The following is a 20,513-nucleotide window of genomic DNA, read 5'->3' on the forward strand; positions in this document are numbered from 1 at the left end:
AACACAAGGAGAGAGTTCCAGTTCCTGGACCACCACTGTGCCCTTTGGCCATTCTGCTGCTTCCCTGGTTCTGTATCTCCACCCACCCACCCCTTCTCTCTAGCACCTCCTCTTGGGAGCAGCTCTCCCCTGCTGGCCCTCCTTCCAGCCTTGTAAACTTCAATCCTAAAAACACATCCTCTGGGCGAGACCCAGCATGCCAGCCCTTGATGTGAACAAAAAAAGACCTGGTCTTTTTAGTTGACCTGAAGCTCACCATGACCTAGCTGTGTGATAACAGCTGCCGAGAAGCTGAAGGGATCTGCAGCTGTCTTCCTGAAACTGGAATGAAAAGGACCACACTCTGGGCCCCAAGCATTTTCTACTGTTAGTTGTAAACAAGGATATCATGGATATCATCCTTCAATGAAAGGAGTTTGCACACCAAAAGATGTCTGCCTACACTGATAAAATCACCTACCCACACCCCCATCTCCAGCCAAAAATGCGAAAGACAAAATGAGGGGGTCACCCCACTGTTCTCTACAAGAGCTTGTCATCCTAGAGTTGTAGTTAGATCTGGAAGGGCTTCACCTTCCTCATTCAGCAGGGGAGGAAACAGGCTCAGAGCCAAAATGATTTATTTGCATAGAGTCCTAAAGGTAGCCATTTATATAGCCAGGATTAAACCCAGGACTTCATGACAAGTCTAGCATTTTATCCATGCTCTAGAGTAGGATTTGTTCATTTTTTGTGAGTCCAGTACCCCACTGGCAATCTGGTAAAGCCTATGGACGCTTTCTCTGGATGATGTTCTTAAATACACAAAATGAAATCCTTAGGATGAAAAAAGAAAGCAAAGTTAGTTATCAGAATATTCTGTAAACTAGTTCATAGAATCCCTGCTTTGGGGCAGCAAGGTGGCATAGTGGATAGAACCTGGAATCAGGAAGACTCATCTTCCTGAGTTCAAATCTGGCCTCAGACACTTGAGCAAGTCACTTAACCCTGTTGGCCAATAAAAGAAAAAAAACCAAAAACCTCTCCCTTCTCTCCTTCAACTTCCTGGTTATTAAGCTTCAGTCCTCCTTGCTGTAAAACTTCTTTCCATCTTGGTATCACAGTGGTTTTGTTTCCTTCTTTAATAAATTGGAGAAGAGAAAAGTGTCTCAAAGTACAATTTGACTCCTGCTCAACTTGGAGTTCTATGTATACTTCTCTATATACCCTTTTAAGAGGGAAAGAGGGGATGTGGAGCGCCCCCAGAGGAGGGAGACCAGGCAGGTCTGAAAAAATATTGCCTCATAGAACAGTCAAGGAGGATGCTTGGCCTAGAGAAGAGATGACTTAGGGACAACCTTTGGCTCTTTGGAGACCAGCATCTCACAGATCTGAAGGAGAAACAGATATTCTCAATAGGAAGCTTCTGAAAGCCAGATTTGTGTGAGGAATCACAGAGTCACAATATATCGTGGATTTAAAGTCAGGAATGGCCTGCAAGATCATCTGCTCTGTCTGACACCCCCATTTTATGGATGAGGAAACTAAGACCCAGACCAGTCACCCACACAGGTACCAGACACAGGTAGTGTGGGGCAAAGCCAGGATAGTCAAACCCCAGTCCTCTGACTCCAGAGCAGGGCATTGGCTGTTGGCTCTCTCCACACAAGATAATAGACTGCATCAACCTGTCCAGCAATGGACTGCCTTAAGAAGCAGTGGGCTTCCCTTCTCTGGAGCTGTAAAATACATTTCTGCACAGGGGATGGGATTGGCTCCAGAGTCCCTGCTGATCCTGAGAGTCTGGGATTAATACATATTTGTACACCACGCACACACCGGTCACTGCCATTCCTCCCAGGGGGTTTTAGGGCTGTTTTTGTCTGGATCCTTCTCTACATTCCTTGTGTTCTTCAAGACAGAATCAGTCCCCAAGACCCCAGCTGCCTGGACCAACCTTCCTGCCCTCTGGCCTTTTCAAAAATTTATCCCACAGAAAACTGAACTGGCCTGGCTGACAGGAACAGCCCGGCTCATTGGTTTTCCGCATCCTGCGGGACTCCAACTCCTCCCTTCCCACTAGCTGTGTCCAGATCAGAGTTAACTTCCTTAACACATGCTCTACATATGAGAAATTCTGCCCCTTTCCTGACACATTTAAGAAGCGAGTCAGCAAGAATACTTTCTTCGTGCTGGTGCGGGTCGTGGATGAACTGTGGTAAGCACTCTTGTTCCTCTTGTTTCCAGCAGGGAAGGGGTCGGGTTCAGACAGCACGAGCCAAAGACTGGCTCTTTAGACCGTTGATCCTCTGAGACACTTCCCCTGCTGGCAGGGTTTGCTGCCAGGTTTGTCTGCCCCTTTCCTCCACACCTCATCCTGGCTTCCAGAACTATGGAATCTCATTACTAGGGCCTGCACACTGATGGGTTTTGATTATTTTTTCCTTTTGTCCATTCACCTATCTGCTAGAGATAGAAGCTAATTGGAACCAGGATCGTCACTGTGTTCTTACAGTACCCAACCCAGTAAACTACATCACCTCCTTTAAAGATATAGTCATTCAGCCTATCCAAAACCTGTGCTGTGAGGAGGTATTGCTGACCTCCCTCGGTCAGAGGAATGAGGCTCATCACTCTCAGGGAAGGATTCCTTCATTTAGCAGACATTTATTGATCACTTACCGTGTATAAGGCTCTGTATCAGTCCTAGAGATACAAAGACATCAGAAACAAACACCATTCTCAAGGAATTCACAGTCTCCTGAAGGAAAAACCATGAACGCTACTGTACTAGAAGGCAGAATGTCACTGGGGCAAAGAATAGCCAAGCAAAGTCCTAGGAAAATCTTGGGGCAGAAGAGATCACTCCGGATTGGTTTTTGTGTGGGAGGTGGTTAGAGAAGTCCTGGAGAGGCAGTGGTACCTGAGTTGGCCTTGAAGGAAAATAAGGGACTTCAAGAGATGGAAATGAGAATGCTCCATTCCCCCATGAGAGAGGGCAGGCTGAGAGTGGATTGGCTTGTTTGACTTGAGCATAGAATAGTCCATGATGGAGAGCAGCATAAAGGGAGGCCAGGAAAGTATTTTGGATTCAGTTTGTGTCAGACCTTAAATGGCAGAATCAGAACTTATATTTTATTCAGTAGGCAATGGGAAGGTTTGAGAATAGGGGAGTAACCCAGTCCTATAAGGAAGATTTGCTAGGAAAGCTGGGTTGGAGAAGGGACAGACCAGAAGCAAGAAGTCTTTTTAGTAAGCTATTCCAAGAGCCTGAAAAAGAGTTCATTTCTGGGAGAGTTGAAAGATGCAGGAGATACTTCAAAGGTTACATTGATAAGACTTAGCAACTGAGAGCTTATGTGAGATAAGAGAAAAGATTCAAAACTGACTAAGAGGGAACACGTCTTAGTGACTGAGAGGCCCCTCCCACCCATAAAAGTAGAGAATGTAGTTGGAGGGAAGTCCATGAGTCTGTTGGTTTTAGACATGTTGAGTCTGAGATGCCAGCAGCCAGAACAGATGGAAACAGCTAGCCAAGAATTATACATATGGGATTAGAGTTCTTGGGAAAGGGAGGGGATTGAAGATTTGGGAGTTGTTGGCATAGAAGATATAACTGAAGCCACAGAAGTGGATTAACTCACCAAAAGAGCCAAGGACAGAACCATGCAGGTATCCACGTCTAAGTTGTGGGATGAATATGCAGAGCCAGGAAAGGAAACTGGGGTTGCCCTATAAACTTTCCCTAGATGACAAAAATCAAAGGTGAGGTGTTTTGCTGGGGGGATACACAAGGTGGCCGAGAGGAAAGATGATATAAAATGCTCCAGGCCAACCTAAGCAGCACAGAAAATCATTCTATGCTCTCAAAGAAATGACATCAAGCTTCCTGGTTATTCCTCTCTCCCAGTCATCACCCTCAACACTGCCCATATAATCATTGTAACAATTGATCACATCTCTCCTCTCTTCAGAAGTCTTTAGTGGCTTCTCATTGTCTTCCAAATAAAATGCAGACTTTTCCTGACATTCAAGGCTCCCATTCTAACTGCAACATACCTCTTTCACTTTATCTATCTCTGCTCCCCTTCACATAGCCTGTCATTAAACCAAACTGGATTATTTACTTTTTGGATCCTTTTCCTTCTCCTTTGAATGAATGAAAATATATTAAACATTTCCTATGTGCCAGGCACTGTGCTGTATCTCCTTTGTACCTGTATTCATACTGCCCTACCCCCTTGCTCCCACCCTTGAAAAAGTCTCTCCTCTTTTTCCTCCATCTTCCCCTGTTTAAGGACCAGCTTGGATATTACCACCTCCATGAAGCCATCCTGAATTGAAAGTAATTTTTCTCCTCAGATGTCTCCAAGTGCTCCCTCTGGAGTTGTCCATTGTGCCTTGTATCATAGCACCTGTACACCTCAGTTATCCCTGCCATCACCTTGCGAGGTCCTTGCAGGGGTTCTTTATGTCCTGGTTTTTCATTGTACCCTCTGGTGAGTGAAATCTGGAATATCTGAGGAAACAAAGGTTCAAGCATCTGAGAATATCAGTTTATTAAACTGAGAACACCAGTCACATAACAAATCGGGACCAGGACTCTTCGCTTGGCACTAGACCCCAAATATAGGAGGAATGCATTAAAAGATTTTATGCATTAAAAGATGATGATAAGGAGGCAGCTGGGTAGCTCAGTGGATTGAGAGTCAGGCCTAGAGACGGGAGGTTCATATCCGGCCTCAGACACTTCCCAGCTGTGTGACCCTGGGCAAGTCACTTGACCCCCATTGCCCACCCTTACCACTCTTCCACCAAGGAGCCAATACACAAAAGTTAAGGGTTTAAAAAAAAAAAAAGATGATGATAAGTAGGATACGAAACAATGTATAATTAGGTAATATGGTTTCTGTTTGGAGGAAAGATTAGAGGCTTTCTGAGTTGGGAGGAGGAGAGCAAACAGGTGTAATTCCCTGAAATCAGAAAAAAAGGTGCCCCACTCTCCCCTAGATATCTATAGTCAATCAAAGTAAAAAGGAAACAGTAATTGACTGACCATTAAAGGGCCAGTTTTCAGGTAAGACATATGCTTGAGATGTATAATTGTGAGAATTTTTTTTTTTTTTTTTTTTTTTTTTTGCATCAGCCTTAGGATCTGATTAGGTTTCTGGACTGCCTAAACTAGGTACTTATTTTAAGAGTCACTAAGCAACAGGTGGAGCAACAGGTGGTCCAGCTTCCTAGCCATACAGGGTTAGGTTTAAACAATGCAATAACATTTGTTCATAATTACCATAACTGAATCGTTTTCTCACAAGATGGAAATTGGACTAGACCCATAATTGAATGAAAAAGGAATTGAGCAAGCTCCAGAATTGAGTCACGAGATGGAATCAGTGTGGTTCACTTATTTTCCACAATTCTCTCTACCCATTCAGTCTTATACGCTATAAATGTTTAACACCTTATATTAAATTGACCTAAAGAGCCACCAAGAACTATTTAAAAGAGAATTGAGGGGCAGCTGGGTAGCTCAGTGGATTGAGAGCCAGGCCTAGAGACGGGAGGTCCTAGGTTCAAATCTGGCCTCAGACACTTCCCAGTTGTGTGACCCTGGGCAAGTCACTTGACCCCCATTGCCTACCCTTACCACTCTTCCACCTATAAGTCAATACACAGAAGTTAAGGGTTTAAAAAAAAGAGAGAGAGAGAATTGAAAACTAGTGGTAGTAAAGATAGGAAGAGACAGGAAAAAACTCAAGACATCTCAGCATTGCTGGTTCTGTTGATTACTACCTGGTGAGCTTGGACAATTATTTCCTCTCTATTAACCTCATCTATAAAAAGAGGATGTTGAACTCATTGATCACAAAGGTCCTTGGCAGCTCCAGATCCTATGAACTTATGCCCACACTAATCATCAGTTCTTCTGCCTTTGCAATCTACAAACTTTTTTTTTTTTGCAATGCAGCCGTTGCCCTCCCTTTGATTTCAAGGTGAGCTTCTCTCCCAGAACCCTGTGCAATTCAAAGTCTGTTTCCCTTACCATTTCCACAGTTACACTGTTCCTTCTGAGAGGCCAGCATTGGCCCCCTGGACCTCTTCTTGGCCACTTCTTTAAGATGGTAGATATTGTTAAGTCATAAGTTATTCTGAACTTGCTTCCTCTGAGTGATATAAATCTGACCTTTATCATACTTCAGCCTGGTGGAATTGACAGAAGAGATTCTAAAGCTTTTGATGGAGCTAGTGTTTCGGTTAGTGTGCAGTGGGGAGCTAAGCCTTGCCCGGGTCCTCCGGAAGAATATCTTGGACAAAGTGAACCAGAAGAAGATGCTAAAGTGTGCCAACTCTGACCAGCCTCTGGCTGCACGAGGAGTGGCTGCCAGGTAAGGAGATAGCCCCTGCATCAACCTCCCCCACCTGTCCCTAGGGCTTCTGTCTAATGAATCCTATCATTAAGATAGAGGGTCATTAGGGTAAGAGCCAGAGGAGAGAGAGCAAAGTACACTAGGTTGGGGGTCAAGGGACCTATGGTCAAATCGAGGCTCTGTCACTTCCCACCTGTGTGACCTCATGTCAGCACCTTAGATTTACAGGGCTTCTCTTTCTTCAGTTATAAAATAAGAAAGTTGGATGTAATGGCTTCTCCGACCTCTTCCAACCATCCATCATTGCTTTCCCAGCTGCCTATTTCCATCTACCATTCCCTCCACTCCAAGGCCTGTATTCTGAAACTTGAGTGTTTTGGAGAGCCTGCAACAAGGTGCCTCTAGAGATCGGTCCCTTTTGTTGCCCAGACTGCCAGTCCTGGAACATACTGCTGCCTTTGGAGTTTTGTCTTGTTTACCTGTTGTCCTGGAAAGAAGGATTAAGTCCCTTCCTCAGAGTCACAAAGGGTAGTCCATGTGAGAGGCAGGACTTCGGCCTATATCTTTCTAAATTCCTCCAAGGCCAGCCCTCTGTCACTAGACTATGTTGCCTCTCAATATAGAAATTACTATATTACTGTATTAACTTCCCTACCATGAATTCTTTTCAAAAGAAAATCTATGCAGGGTATCCCAAAAGTCTTAGTGTGTTTTTAAACTCTTCTAACACTGCACTAATATTTTTGCTTTTGTGTGTGTGTGTTCATTCATATATACACTGAATAGTAATTAAACAAATTTACTGTTAGGCGGCCTGCCTTTGTAGAAGTTTTCTCATCTGGAAGCCCATACCAGTGAAGTCACAGGTCCAGCCCTACCAATATTAATCTTTGTGAACGTAGTCAGGAAGGTGGATAAGATGGAGTTGTTGCCTCTCCCTTAGCAGTGTAGACTGTCAAAAAAGAGCAGGGAGGCTAGGATCAAACCCTGCACCTTGAGGGAAGAGGAGGCAGGTTTCTCTTTTTCCTAAATGTGAAGCATAGCCAGAAGGGGATATCAGTACCCTGCAGTAAAATAATCACAAAACCAAGGTCAAGTCACTGGCCCCGCTGAGCCTCTATTTCTATTAGTCTTTGAAATGAACAGGTTAGATTAGATCCTGTCTGTGTTCCCATCCAGGCCTAACATTTTAAGTTCCTTTCTGTTCTAAACTTCTGTGGCTCCAGGTCTATTAAACCTGACTCCTTGCCCCATCTCATCTTTTACAGGCCTGGAACTCTGCATGACTTCCACAGCCATGAGATTGCCGAGCAACTGACGCTATTAGATGCTGAGCTCTTTTATAAGATAGAGGTATGGAGCCCAGGCAAGGAGGGAGAGAGGGAGGGAAGGGACCAGAGTAAGATTTAAGCAGAGCCAGAGACTCTCCCCATCCCTTGAGAGGCAGCCCATGAGCTGTCAGGGAAGGGCTGGGCAAGACTCTTGAATTAGAGGGGAAAATCAAGGTGTTCCAATGTCTTTCATTCCTTTTTTTTTTTCCCCCTTTTAGATCCCAGAAGTTTTGCTCTGGGCAAAAGAGCAGAATGAAGAGAAGAGCCCTAATTTGACACAGTTTACTGAGCACTTTAATAACATGTCCTACTGGTAAGGAAGGGCATGGGGGCATGTTGGCTGCTATAAAGCATTTCACCTTAATTTCTTTCTCTGAAGTTCACAGCACCTCATCCCCTGAGCCTCCTATTGTCAAGCTTAGGTGCACATGCCCACCTGGGTACACTTCGAAGGAATTATGTAGTGACAACACTCATTATTTCAAAATTTTTTCTAATTCCTTAAATGAAACTGCCTTGCAGGCATGTAATTCTGAGCCTCGAGGAAACCAAAGCCAACCTAACCAGACTAGTTGTCTGGGCTAGTCAGCCACACCCCAAATAGAATAGACTTCCATCTCTGTGAACAAGGGAAGGACACTTAGCTGTTCTATGTGTTGCAATTCTATTTAGGCTTCCATTGAAGACTTTCCTTTGCCATTCTTAGCACTTGGGAATATATTTACTTTTAAAACTGGAAGCTCATTGTTTAACTTTGACCTCAGAAGCCCTAAAGAGCTCCCTTTACTTTCAATGAAGGGTTGGTTTCAGCAGAGGTCTAGGAAGTCAGACAGCTAAAGCTCTCTCATGCACTGATGGATAACTACCTTCCACTACCAAGGCATCTCATCATCTTCATTAATTTACTCATTTGAAGAATGAGACTGTTCTGAGTGAAGGTAACAAGGCCAGAGAGAGCCCTTGTATCAGTAAAGGATTTTGATCCTAAAGAATGTTAATTCAGGTGTTTCTTAGACAATATGTTTCTCTGCATTGTTCTTTTAATACATCATCTCCTTTATTGGCTCGTGAATTTCTTGACATGGGGATAGAATCTTCTCTCTTTTTTTAAAATCTTCTTTATGGGACCTAATGTAGTGTTCTCTTTTCAGTCTGTACCAGGTGGGTAAGTGGATGAATAAAAGAAGGGAGGAAGGAATGGATGGATAGATGGGTGGATGAGTGGATGAGTAATCTGTGGGAAGAAGGACTACCAGTCATATCTCTGATTGGATATCCAAGATCAAAATCAAGTTAGGAGTGACCTCAGGCTTCTTTTGATTCCAAATGTCACAGGGTTCGTTCAATAATCATGCTGCAAGAAAAAGCCCAGGACAGAGAACGCCTGCTTCTGAAATTTATCAAGATCATGAAGGTAATTCAGGCTTAGACATAGTCCATGTTGTTTTTTCTTTCAGACAACTCTTCATGTTATATGAAAGTTTTTTGTTTCTAGACAATGCCCCCAATGATAAAGGCTTCGTTTCTCTCTGTAGCACTTGCGGAAGCTAAATAACTTCAACTCCTATCTGGCCATCCTTTCAGCATTGGACTCAGCCCCCATCCGAAGGCTGGAGTGGCAGAAACAAACCTCAGAGGTGAGCTAGGATGTGGGCCTCTGCTTCTGAAGTTTTAGTAATCCTTTAGTAAGAAAGGAGCCGGTCTTTCATCCTTTAACTCAACCAAAAAACCATGGATTAAGGGCTTACTATACACAAAACATTCACGAATAAGATATAAGCCTAGCCCCACAGATGTTAAAACTTTGACCCTCCTTCAAGGCCTAGCATGGCACTGTACACAACAGGCATATAATAAATGGTAGAAATGTTGGAAGGAAAGGGTGAAAAATTTGTGATTATTTTCTTCTTCATCAATGAACTTTAATTGAGTGAGCAAACATTTATTAATTAAGCACCTGCAAGGCACCAGGGATGCAGGGGCAAAAATTAAGCCATTCCAGCCCTCAAGATTACATTTTGCCGAATAAGACACAGACTTACTAGCTGTGACCATGGTCAAATATTTTTACTTTCCCAAGCCTCAGTTTCCTCCCCTATAAAATGAGGGGTTTGGACCAAATGGTCTCACTCTAAAGCTCTGATCCTATAATAAAGAGCTTATAAGATCATGTCATTTTCAGGATTTCTCTTTACACAGTGAATCCAATAAGCGTCTTCTGTGTGCCAGCTACTATTATAGGATATGACTCCTAGAAAGACAAAAAAAAACGAAACAGTTCCTGCCCTCCAGAAGTTTTCCTTCAGAGATAGCATAAAAGTAAATACCAAAAGAGAGGGAGTGGGGTAAGGAGATGGGAGGAGGAGGAGGAATCAGGAAAGGCCTCATGGGGTTTCTAAAAGACAAAGGAGAAGAAAAAAAGCAAGGAACACCAGCGCTTAGCACAGTGCCTAGCACATAGTAGGCACTTAATTGAGTGAACCAGTGAGGTGTTGCTCCAACACAACACTGTACCTCTTTTCACATTTGTCTCTGTGCTGTGTCCTCCTCCTCTAGGGCCTGGCAGAGTACTGCACTTTGATTGACAGTTCTTCCTCCTTCCGGGCCTACCGGGCAGCTCTCTCCGAGGTGGAGCCTCCCTGTATCCCATACCTGTGAGTGATGTCTTCTTCAGGCTCAGACCTTGATGGCACTCCCATCCCTTCCCTCATAAAGCCCAGAAAGGCAGCTTCCCACCAATGAATCTGAGCCTTTAAATGAGCATCTTTCTCCAGTGGAGAAGGCTTGGACCTGTGTGCTGACTTTACTATCACACAAAGTCCCTTTGTGAATTTCCCTCTGATTATGAAATATCTCTTGATTATTCCTTAGAGCTAGGCCAGGCTGCAGAGAGAATTACCTTCCCTCATTGTCCCAAAGCCACATAGCTCTTCCGGTGCTGCCCCCTTGCCCCTCACAAGTGTCCGAACATCCAGACTGGAGTAAGAGAGAGCATCGCTGTGGTGCCAGGACTGAGCTCTCCTTCATGATGGAGGTGTACATGGCTAGTCCGGTCCTCATCACTCAGATAACTCTCTCACTCCCAACTTTTTTATCTTAAATTTTTTTATTGGTAATTTGTGTTGGTGTACCATACAAACCCCTACGTAATTCTAATCGCATCCTCTCAATCAATATAGCAAAATAAAAATGAAATTGAAGTTGATAGCAGATGCAGCCTTCCCATTCCTTTAAAGAAAAGGCCAAGTATACTTGTAAATGAAAGTTCAATGTTTTAATCAGACTATTTTTGCCATTTAAAGTCATCTCCATTTACATATAATAATCTAATTATTGCTATATGCCTACTATGTGCCAGAAGCACTTGATAAATACCATCCCAAAAGAGGCCAACAGAAGTTAAGTGACTTGCACAGGATCACACAGCTACTAAATGTCTAAGGTTGGATTTGAACCTCCAGTGCTCTGTCCATCATACCACCAGCTGCTTGCAATAATTGCATATATTTCTCTTTGGGGCTTTGCCTTGTCCACTCCAAATCATTTTGTTTATGTCTTCCTATATCTTTTTGAACACTCCATATCTACCATTCTTCATGACACAGTAATTCCATGACATTCAGAATCCTAATTTGTTTGGCCATTTCCCGGACATTGGATACAATTTGTTACTAGTTTTTTGCATTTATAAATAGCTCTGCTTTGAATCTTTTTATACAGACAGATTTTTCCTTGTTGCCAGGTATTTTCTTGGGGTATGAACTCAGATAATGAGAGTGCTGGACTAAAGGGAATGAGCAGTCATGTCACCATAATTCAAAATCTCTTTCCAAATTGGGCATTTCACACCTTCACTAGCAGTGAATTACAGCACTATCTTCCCTCATCCTCACCAGTACAGACTTTTTTCTTCTGTTATCTTTGCCTAGTTTGCAAGTATGAGATGATAACAGATTTCCATTTTCTTTTCTATGATTATTCATAATTTTGAACACTTTTAGATGATTGTATCTTGCATTTCTTCTTTTGAGAACTTTCTGTTTATATTTCATTATCACTTCCTGTAAACACTCCCCCACCTTACTTTAAAACCTCATTTTACCAATTAAACAGGGAAACAATTCTACTTAATTGTTCCCATGTTTGTAGGCAATCCCAGATAACCATAAAACGGTTACCACTACAAGGACATAATTACTTCCCTGTAGTATAGGCTGTGTGAGCTTGATAAGAACAGCTGAGTTATAAATAGTGACTAAGTCCTTATTTTACCAACCAGAGCCCATTCACAAGTCCAGCCTATCAGAGAGATGTCATAAGACTTAAAACTGGAAAGTACCTTAGAGATCATCTAGTCCCATGCTGGGGAACCTATGGCACACATGCCAGAAGGAGCTGCTCCCCTCCCTGTCAGGGATGGGGGGGGAGAGTTCACATGCGGCATGAGGGTTACAGTTTGGACACTCGGTCTCCCCTGCCATCACTGATCTAGTCCAACCTTCGTATTTTACAAATGAGGAAATTGAGGCCCAGAGAGGTCATGTAATCTTTCCATAGTAACCAGCTGGTTGGCAACAGAGGTGGGATTCAGACATCCAGAGAATCTCCTGTTGCTGCTGCTGTTGCTACTAGACAAAGCTATTATTGAGTCAGGAAAACTGAAGAAAATAAAACTCCAAATTTGATAGATGAAGACTACATACAAGGGGTATAAGCAAATGCAGTCTTTGTTCTTTTGTTGTCGTGGAAATAGCCTGGTTTGCAGGAGCTCGTGCTCTTTATATATCATTGTTAAATCCAAATTTATTTTTCTTTTTTCAAAAATATGAGTTTTCCTTAATAGCAATTCAACAAATACGAGTATTTCAGTATATAAAGAACAGAAAACAGGAATGGTTGGGGGGGGGCATTGTAAGTAGATATTAAATTTAGAAAGGCAACTGTTTCTTAATAGATTGAAAGCTGGCCTCCAAGACCTAATTTTAAATGCTAACTCTGACATTTACTGGCTGTGCTGCCCTGGGTAAGTCACTTAACCTCTCAGAGTTCTAGGCAGCTCTTTTAAGACTCTAAGTTGAGGTTGAGTAGGTAGCAAGTAGATAGAGTACCAGACCTGGAATCTGGAGGACTTGTTTTCAAATCTGGCTTCAGACACTTCCTAGCTGTGTACCCCTGGGCAAGTCACTTGATCCCAGTTGCTTGGTCTTTGCAGCTCTTTTGCCTTAGAATCGATACTAAGACAGGAGGTAAAGGTTTTAGAAGGGGAGAAAATAAAGGCTGTAAGATGAAGAAAAGGTGCTAATTGTTGTTAGAGGGAATTTCCTATACCAGTGAAATCACAGGTCCAATTGCCAACTCCATGTCAAATCTAACATGGTAGTAACCAAACTGCTCTGCTTGTCTATATCCTTCTGCTCTCGTCTGTGGATGTATTAATATTTCATTACCACTTCTATTTAAATTTTTTCTTTTGTGTAGCACCAACCACCAGTTAGTTTCCTGTACCACTCCCCACCTCCATCCAGCCCTCTCATAAAAAGTAAGTAGGAGAGGCAGCTGAGTGGCTCAGTGGATCAAGAGCCAGGCCTGGAGTCAGAAGGACCTGGGCTCAGATCTGGCCTCAGATACTTCCTAGCTGTGTGACTCCAAGCAAGTCACTTAATTCCAAATGCCTGGCCCTTAGCACTCTTCTTCCTAAGACAGAAGGTAATGGTTTTTTAAAAGAAAATAAATAAAAAATTAAGTACAGTCAAGCAAAACAATGTCAACTAGTTTCCACAAAGAATCTACCCAGATCTTCTTCCAAATCACTGTGGCCTTTCACACTAATGAAACGCCTCATTTGTCCTTCTAGGGGCCTGATTCTGCAGGACCTCACCTTTGTTCACCTCGGAAACCCAGACTACATTGATGGGAAAGTGAATTTTTCCAAACGTTGGCAGCAGTTCAACATCCTGGACAGTATGAGGTGCTTCCAGCAGGCGTAAGTTCTGCCAAGCAACGCTGCTGCCCCACCAATTGTCACCCTCCAGTGTTTTCAAGATGCCCTCGGGGACAGCTCCTCCCATCACCAATGCAGGACCCAGACCCTCCACATCTCCTTTGGGGAATATTATTTCCTGAGCTTCTGTGGCCAAAAGGATCATTACCAGATGGCCAGCCTCATGGGAAAAGCCCTTTGGGTCTTAGCAACACTCCTCCTCAGGAATGGTCTCTGGTTGGGCCTGGCTCTATGGCTTTTATGGGTTGGTAATCGAGAACCTTGTGGTTTATGAAGCACTTTTCATGTTATTTCACTTGGTCCTTGTATCTCAGTGCAGGTAGGTGATCTGAGTAGGTGGTGTTTGGACGAAGCTATACGAGAGAGCAATAAAACCAATAAACTTGGAGTCGGGCGACTCGGGGGTCACAGAATTGGAATAGACCTCAGAAGCCAGCTGCTCCCTGAGCAAGAAGGATTCCCTCTCTGTGATACTCAACATGTGGCCAGTCAACCATTGCCTGAAAACTTTCATTGAGGAGGAATCCCCAACTACCTCCCTAGGCAGCATGTTCCACTCTGGGACAGCTCATTGCTGGGATATTTTCCCTGAGGGGGCACCTAGATGTCTCAGTAGATTGGGAACCAAGCCTAGAGCCAGGAAGTCTTGGGTTCAAATCTGGTATTACACACTTTCTAGCTGTGTAACCTTGGGCCAGCACTGCCCCTTTCTGACTTTGACCACTTTGTAGTGGAATCACATCTTCCAATCTGTCCTGTACTCAAGGGTACAGCTCATAAGAGCACGAAAGTGCTCCTTTTATTAACCCCTCAACTTATCTTGGGTACCAATTCCCTATTGGCCATTTTTGTTCTGCCCTTTTCAGTCCAAAGGTAATTTGCCTTGGTAGAGAAAATAGAATAGAAGTTGACCAAGTTCTACCTTCTCTCCATCATCCCACACTGCCCCCCACCCCATTATGTAGTAACTACCCCTTTCTTTGTTCTTCCTCTTTTCCTCAGTGTAGCTTTTGTTATGATTTGTTAGACATAGCTATCTTTCCTGAGCTCAGCTCATTCTACCCTTTAGCACTCTTGTCATTATTCTTACAAGACCATAGAACAAGTTTTTCAATTCACCTTCCAATTCTCTGTCCTTGCTTCCTTTTCTGTTCATGTCTTTTTCAGATCTGGCCTGGTTGGTGAGCTCCCTGTGCATCCACAATAGTCTCTTTAGAAAACTTCCTGTTTTCTTTCTCACTGAAACTGTTTTTCATTGTAGCTTCAGATTTTCATTCTTAAATTTCCCATCTCCTCCTGGGCTAATTTCCCCTTCAAAATTTTAGTTTATCAGCAATTAGTTAGCTGTTCTCTGAACTCTTTGAAATCTGCCATCTCAGAATGCAAAGTGTGTGTGTAATTCCCATTTTCCTTGTCCTTTATCAGAAATTATAAGGGAAAATCATTCCTTCCTCCTAAGTTCCCCATCATTTTCTCTCTAGTAACCAGTTTCTCTTTGTGAGTGACAGTTAGATCTAGGATATAATTTGCTCTGCCTTTAGAGAGGTGAAATTCTCGAATCATAAACTCTCTTGAGCCATAGCTTCCTCATCTCAAAAACAGAAGTAATAATACTTCCTTTTCTTACCTCCCAAAGTTGTCATAAGAAAAGCACTTTTAAAATCTTTACATGCTCCTTTAAATGTGATTCATTATCATCATTGTAGGTGTTCCCCCATTTTACAGATTGAGTAAATAGAAACTCCGGAAATTAAGTGACTTAACTGCATGTCATACAGTACTGGAGTAAAAAATAGAACCTTCCTGCCCTAACACCATGCTCCTTCCACTTCCCAGAAACAAGTAGACTTTGAAGCGAAGGTTTCCTAACTGTCTTAGAAGCCTTGTGCTAGGGCCATTCGGGGAGCAAGATCAGAAAGAGAAAAACTATTAGAAGTCACCTCCTCCAGCCTTCCACTTAGGACAAGATACCCTTTTATAGTTGCCCCAACTTTAGTTTGGAGACACAGTCTTCTAGGTTACCGGACTTACCAGATTTCTGCCTCCCCCCCATCCCACTTTTGTCTCTGCTTTTACAGACATTACGAGATCCGAAGAAATGAGGACATCGTGAACTTCTTCAACGATTTCAGCGACCACCTGGCCGAGGAGGCCCTATGGGAACTCTCTCTCAAAATCAAACCCCGGAATATAACGAGGCGAAAAACAGACCGGGAAGAGAAAACCTAGGAGGAGGAGCAGCGAGCGAGATAATCGCTCAAGAGACACACAGAAGGCAGCTATAAGACTGGAATAGACATTTGGGCCTGTTACTGGACAACTCACCCCAGCAGCAAAAGACAATTCTCCACCCCACCAACAACCCTAACCCCCAGGTCTGCGAATGCCCAATTCTCAGAGCCAAATAGCTTGTGCTTGGGCCTCCTGCCCAGTTGGACAGCAGCCCCAGAGCCCCAGGGTCAGCCCTGCCAGCCAGTGCAGGGAATTCTCCATGTCCACTTCCATTTTCCCCAGATGCAGCCAGAACTTCACTCCATGCCTAAAGAGAAGGACAGGGAAGGAGCCTCAAGCAGATCCTGTACAATCTTTGTGCCTGTTTTGTGACCTGGTATTTTCCTTTTTTGGATGAACAACGGCTTGTCTTCAAACCCTGTTTTTACGCTGTGGAGATGGTCGTCCCAGACTCAGGCAGCAGAATGAGGGAGGAATACTCCCCCCCCCCCCCCCAACTCCTAGCCCTCCCTACCTTAGGTATCTTTGGCTTTCCTGAAAGGACAGTAGGGGTGAAGCAGCCTCCACACCCTTGGTGATAAGGAAGGGGCCCCCCCATGGAAAAGTTGTGTCAGTTAGGAAGGGTCTGGTCTCTGTGAGGATCGTCTTTGGAATGTGTGCACAGGCTAAGGTCAGAACTGAAGAGAGACTTTCCCAAATAGCCGCAGTTTCCCTAGGCCCCGAGAGGGGCTGCCATCTAGCCGAGAACAGTGGTATATGTGCCAGGGTATCCTCTCTTTCCCACTCCCATACTCAGCTCTTTAAAAGCAGAGGGTGTCAGACACCTCTCTCTTGTCCCTGTAGATGGTCCTGCACCTCTGAAAGGCGGCTGTGGTCTGAGTTTCCCCAGACTTCCTAGTGACAATACCAGGCCTGGCTTCCTGAGGTATGGAGTGCTATTGGATTATAAATCCTAGTTTTTAGTTCTCACCCATTGCCACCCCCCTTCAGGTGCAGGAGCAAATGTCTATGAGAAAAAGGATGCCAGGATGGGAAAATCCAAGAAGTTCTGATCTAAACAACGAGGCCATGGAGAGGCCGATGCGGTCAGATGCAGGGGAAGGGGCTATTTGGTCAGGCAGAGAGAAAAGGAAACTCCACCCACTCCCCCAACACCCCCTTAATACTTTATCATCTTCCCACACCTCAGAGGCGCCTCTTCACTTACTGATTCTTATGGTGCTTCCTTTAGAAGCCATGTACAGAGTCAAGGAGAGGGGCTTGGAGTAAGGCAGGGCTTTATCATTAGAGAAAAATTCTGGATCAACTTCAGTTCTTGGAGGCTCATTTTCTGGAATGAGGGAAGACTGTCTTGGCTTGCAGAATTTGATTGGAGAAGGAGGAATAAGTATGAAGGACATTTCTCATATTCTATTTCTCTCCTCACCAATTTGCTGCCAGCCAGCCTGGTATCCTTCCATCTCTGGAGAACTGTAAGCCCCGCTGATCCCAACTTCTGTTCACCCATCTGTTTAGTGCGTGCCTTAAACTTCACCTTCCATCCTCTCTTCTTTCTTTCATCCTACTTCTTCTCTTACCATTTTCTTTTTTCTAGAATACTCCAAGGCCTCTTGGGGTGACTCCACGTGGTCTGGTCCCAACAGAGCCCTTCCTGCCAGGATTTCGTTGTATATTGAATCAACTTTTGTCTTTCTTTAGGAAGAATTCTATTTCTCACTTTAGGTGACCCCCTTCCCTATATAATAGAGAGGAAGAAGGCATGGCTGTTGGAAAGAGCCATGGTCACAGGATGCAGGGTCCCAAACTGGCCATCTCACACATCAGGCTCCTCATCATCTTTGTGGTTTTTCTTCGAATCCACGTTAGTGCTCCTTCCATGCTGCTTATGGAAGACACAGTTGGCTGCATAAATTGACAATCCAGCAAAGACTTTGAGGAAGGGGATATGCAAACTTATTTTAGGAGAATGTTAGACTCTCTATTGGGGCGGGGGGGAGTGGGGGAGAGGCAGGCAGAGGTGATGGAAACTCTTCTGGTGAGACAGAACCAAGGGCTTCACCGTGAAGGGAGTAAAATCTTTCAGCAGTAGATTCCCAGCTCCTGCTGTCGATCACCTGGGCACATCTTACAAGCAGACATCCCATGCCAGGAGGCTTCGGGATGGAAGAAATCATGATCTGGGTGGAGGGAGGTGAGAATGCCAAGGACACAGATGGGGTGCTTCATGTAATGTTCCCCCTCCCTGGTGGAACATAGTCTAGCAGTCATCTGGGGCCTTTGATGCTCACAGCCCCAGTTTTAATATTAATGGAACAAATTTTTAAAAATCAACATCTGTTGATTATTTAAACAGATGTGGAAGTTTTGTTTTGTTTAGAGACAACCAGGACACTTCATTTTACCGTCCACCGTGAGCCTTTTGGCATCTTTTATCAAGCAGTCTTTTTTTTTTTTTTTTCCTGTAAATAGAGAGAAGAGAAAAAAGGAATCTGTGAAAAGTTGGGCAAGTCTAGGGCTGGCCAGCAGCCAGGGGCTGTGGTTCTGAAAGAGTCACTTTATTATTTAAAGCGTGCATTCTAGTTTAGATGGCTCATTAACAGTATTGTTTGTTTGAGTTGTTTCTTTATGTTCTGTTTTCTTTTTCTAAGTCGTCCTTTCATTTCAATCTTTTTCCAGCTTCATCCCCATATTTGCCTCTGGACCCTTGGCTTTGGGGGGAAAGGTTGCCCGTTGAATGTTGGAGTGTGCCAACATGTGTGTGTAACACATGCTCGAGTGTACATGGGTGCCTGTGAAACAAATAAGGTGCTTGGGGGGGAAGGGGAGGTCCCACCTTTGGGTCCTGGAGTGCAAGGTGACCCCTGAGCTTCAGGAGAGGCCTCTAGCAGTCAGTCTCTGTGCTTGCTGGCCCTGGCATGTCGTTTTGGGGTTTCTTCCTCAAAAATAAAACCCCAAATACCACCCTGCCCCACCCCAGTCAACCCCAGCTATGACTCATTCTTGTTGCTGGCCTTACTTCCCCAGCACTGAGTGAGGGGTTCCCTTCTCCTCACCCTCCCAATATAGATGGAACCATTCATCAAAAAATTGGGGTTTTTGAGCACTGTAGGGGGAGTAGGAGGAGAGAGAAGTGAGCAAATGAATGAACTGGCTAAGATTCCACCCAGGATATTGTCACTGCGGGGTGAAGAGTCATACAGGTACCACCCTGCCCTCCTACCACCTCCTTGTCTTTGCCATTTGTGGTCTGAGCCGAGTGCCTTGGCGAGCCCAAGATGGCTCATCTGAGTTGTCAAAGGTGGAAAGGGATCCACTCTAGGTGTCCCTGACCCGTGGCCCATTGCATGAATTCATAGAGTGAGGTGCAGTATTTTTAATTTATTGGTGAAGATTTGGGCCTTCCTTATACCTCACCATCAGAGTCCCCCTTCCAGCCTCTACCATTCTCCAGCTCAGTGCCACAGACCTGGGATCGCCATCCATCTCTCATTTCTTCCCAAGGGGAGTGCTGCCTACAAGGACAGAAAGGCTCAGGGTTCATTGCCTTTCCATACAGAAAGGAGGGGATCTCCTGCCATCTAGGAGTGCCAGGCAGGGGTGGCCCAGGGGCCATGCCTGCCCCTCTAGAGCCTCCCTTCCTCCACACCCCCTCCCCCTGTGTTACATTGTACTATATATCCCCTACTAACCCATCCCAATAGTGACATCTCCCTGCAGACATTTCAAATGTGTAACTTTTATATTAAAGAAAAATAAATGCGGATGAAAGCCCCCAGCCTAACGATCATGTTTACAGTGCATCAGTGCATGCAGCCCTGTGTGCGAGATTAAAGTGACAATCAAACACACCCTCGGGCTGGGCTCGCCTCTTGTGTTCTGTGGCTCTCCTCTCTGGGGGGGACAATTTCGTGCTGGAAGTGTCTGGAAGAACCTCCATTTCTGGGCCTTTGTGAGGGCTCCTGAGGGCAGGTGGGTGAGAACGGCCCAGCCTGGCAAAGATAGAGAGAAGGGAGGGGATGTTACACTTGTGTTTGACCCCAGAAGTCAGAAGTAGGACCCAGGCGCTGAAGCTCAGGGGAAAGAGTTCAGCCTCTTCCTCTTGATCCAGTTTGGAAAGGGTTGCCTTGTAAAGTAGGGAATCCTTTATGGGTAGAAGCCCTCAAGCAGGCTGGACAGACATTTGTTGGGGACATAGTGGGGGGGGGGGATTCAGAGCCCAAGAATGCCCTGTGAAAACGACTCAGAAGTCATCAAATGGGGCTTCTCCAAAAAGTAAACTACAAAACTCTCCCCATCTCTGTCCCTTGTTTCTCCTTTTTCATGGTTCGAAGACCTAACTTCTTGGCTAACTGTGGCCAGGCAGCTCATGGATAGAGTGGTGGGCTGGAGTCAGGAAGAGCGAGTTCCTCCACGGCCTCACAGGCCAGCTGTGTGACCCTGGGCAAGTCACTTCACCTGTTTGCCCTCATTTGCTGGAGAAGGAAACAGCAACTCCGCTGTCTTTGGCAATGTGAGTTCACAAGGAGCCGAATGCAACTAAGTACCAAAGTCATTCCAATATGAGTCTGTTCGTGGAGGTAGGCAGATTCATCTGGGAAG

General features: G+C 44.6%; 1 protein-coding gene across 1 annotated transcript in view; it reads left to right on the forward strand.

Moving 5' to 3' along the window:
• RAPGEF1 (Rap guanine nucleotide exchange factor 1) overlaps positions 1-19,762 on the forward strand; it is a 160,176-nt gene extending 140,414 nt beyond the window's left edge. Inside the window, exons 19-27 of the mRNA XM_044659687.1 lie at positions 2,105-2,197; positions 6,183-6,368; positions 7,619-7,703; positions 7,900-7,994; positions 9,017-9,095; positions 9,217-9,318; positions 10,238-10,335; positions 13,536-13,664; positions 15,761-19,762. Coding sequence (XP_044515622.1) covers positions 2,105-2,197; positions 6,183-6,368; positions 7,619-7,703; positions 7,900-7,994; positions 9,017-9,095; positions 9,217-9,318; positions 10,238-10,335; positions 13,536-13,664; positions 15,761-15,911 — 1,018 coding nt within the window. The 3' untranslated portion in view covers positions 15,912-19,762. The remainder of the gene's footprint in view (positions 1-2,104; positions 2,198-6,182; positions 6,369-7,618; positions 7,704-7,899; positions 7,995-9,016; positions 9,096-9,216; positions 9,319-10,237; positions 10,336-13,535; positions 13,665-15,760) is intronic.
• Positions 19,763-20,513: the final 751 nt, after the last annotated feature.

Source organism: Gracilinanus agilis, chromosome 2, assembly GCF_016433145.1.
Source record: "Gracilinanus agilis isolate LMUSP501 chromosome 2, AgileGrace, whole genome shotgun sequence".
Taxonomy (NCBI): Eukaryota; Metazoa; Chordata; class Mammalia; order Didelphimorphia; family Didelphidae; genus Gracilinanus; species Gracilinanus agilis.